Raw genomic sequence first — 1,528 nt, 5'->3', positions numbered from 1 at the left:
TATCTGATGAGCAGGTGGCACCTTGTACGGCATTGAATGTGTGTGAATGGTGAATGTTTCCTGTAGATGTAAAAGCGCTTTGAGCGCTATATAAATACAGCACATTTACAAACAACACTGTGAAACCTACAAGTTATTCATCTTTCTAAAAATATTGTGTGTAACAATTTGTGAAATATCTCATGAACTGTTCATCCAATCTACTTCACACTCGGTTTCCATGGTACCCAACCCCACTTGGGGTTTGGAATTTGAAGCCGTTTGGACAGCATTTAGTGTTTCCTACAGGTTGAGAATTTACTTGTGGTGGTGGGTGGCGCAGGAGGCGACGGCGTGTGATGGCTGGGTTCAGTAATAAACTAGTCGAACAGGTTTATGAACTATGTATTGAAAACAATGACTATAACATTAACAGATAATTTAGGAAAGAAATAACTGTTTGCACAATAAACAAATCAGACTAAAAGATCATACAGATGAAGTAGCCTTGGATGCCAATTAAATCTGGTTGGTTTGTCAAATGCTGTGATACAGCAGATAAAACACCTGGAGCCAAATGTAATATAATGTAATGTGTAAAACTATTCTATGATCAATACAGACAATTATGTTATTATAAATCTTAACACTTCTATTAAATCATATTAGACTAACGTTATTTCAAGTTAATTCGTCATCATTTTGTTTATGAATCATTGTTCATTTTTTAAAGTGTTTTGGGGATCCTAAATACTCTGTTATTTACTATACATATCCGTCTTGCACTCATTAAGATCTCATCTAAACAGATTTCTGTTATTAAAACAACTGAGCATAAATAGAGTTGATGAATACGGAACGGAGAACAACTAAAGGCTCGGTTAGCAACGATTAGCTTCGATTAGCTCTATTATTAACATACGGAGCGGACGAGCCTGCTGCAGAGAGGGTAAACAACCAGGTTCTAATAAATGACGTTTGGGGAGCTCTCACAGCGGTATGGCTGCGGCGTTTCTGCAGTTTATTGGTTCTGTTAATCCCCTACAGCCCTAATACAGCACTTCACTGAGCATCCTCTGTCCTCTCATCAGGCCCACATTGAGGAGGACAAGACATTTGTCCAGCTGGATGATGACGATAATGATGGACAAAAAGATGCAAATGAATTTCTGGAAGATGAACCGGACAGCAATATCCATGATGTTGCATGGTGGGGTCACACACATAAACACACACATACAAACAAACACGCATTTATATTTACTATTCCTGAGCAAAGGTTTACTCTCACGCCATCTGATACCATGTCTATCCATCTCTCATGTTCAGTGTGGAAAATGCCTACATCGTTGAGAAGGAAGATGCCTGTGATGCACTGGCAGAGATTGCATTCAACACTGGGTAACATAGATATTTGCAGGGGATCTAGTCCTGGCAGTTTTATGACACTTCTTGTATTTCTCTTCTAGTCTGACTCTAGTCTTACATGTGTGTATTTTAACTTGTGTTGCTGTGTTTCCCATGAAAGTGCTGCCTTCCAGCCCTTCTT

General features: G+C 38.9%; 1 protein-coding gene across 1 annotated transcript in view; it reads left to right on the top strand.

Annotated features, from left to right (window-relative positions):
* The window catches only part of LOC116672597 (importin-4), a gene marked incomplete in the record, with an annotated part of 17,713 nt that overhangs the window by 10,125 nt on the left and 6,060 nt on the right, over positions 1-1,528 (top strand). Inside the window, 2 exon segments of the mRNA XM_032504514.1 lie at positions 1,071-1,189; positions 1,309-1,380. Coding sequence (XP_032360405.1) covers positions 1,071-1,189; positions 1,309-1,380 — 191 coding nt within the window.

The sequence above is a fragment of the Etheostoma spectabile genome, chromosome 22 (genome assembly GCF_008692095.1).
Source record: "Etheostoma spectabile isolate EspeVRDwgs_2016 chromosome 22, UIUC_Espe_1.0, whole genome shotgun sequence".
In the NCBI taxonomy this organism is placed as follows: domain Eukaryota; kingdom Metazoa; phylum Chordata; class Actinopteri; order Perciformes; family Percidae; genus Etheostoma; species Etheostoma spectabile.
The sequence above is the reverse complement of the archived record's forward strand: the minus strand, read 5'-3'. Positions and strand labels throughout refer to the sequence as shown.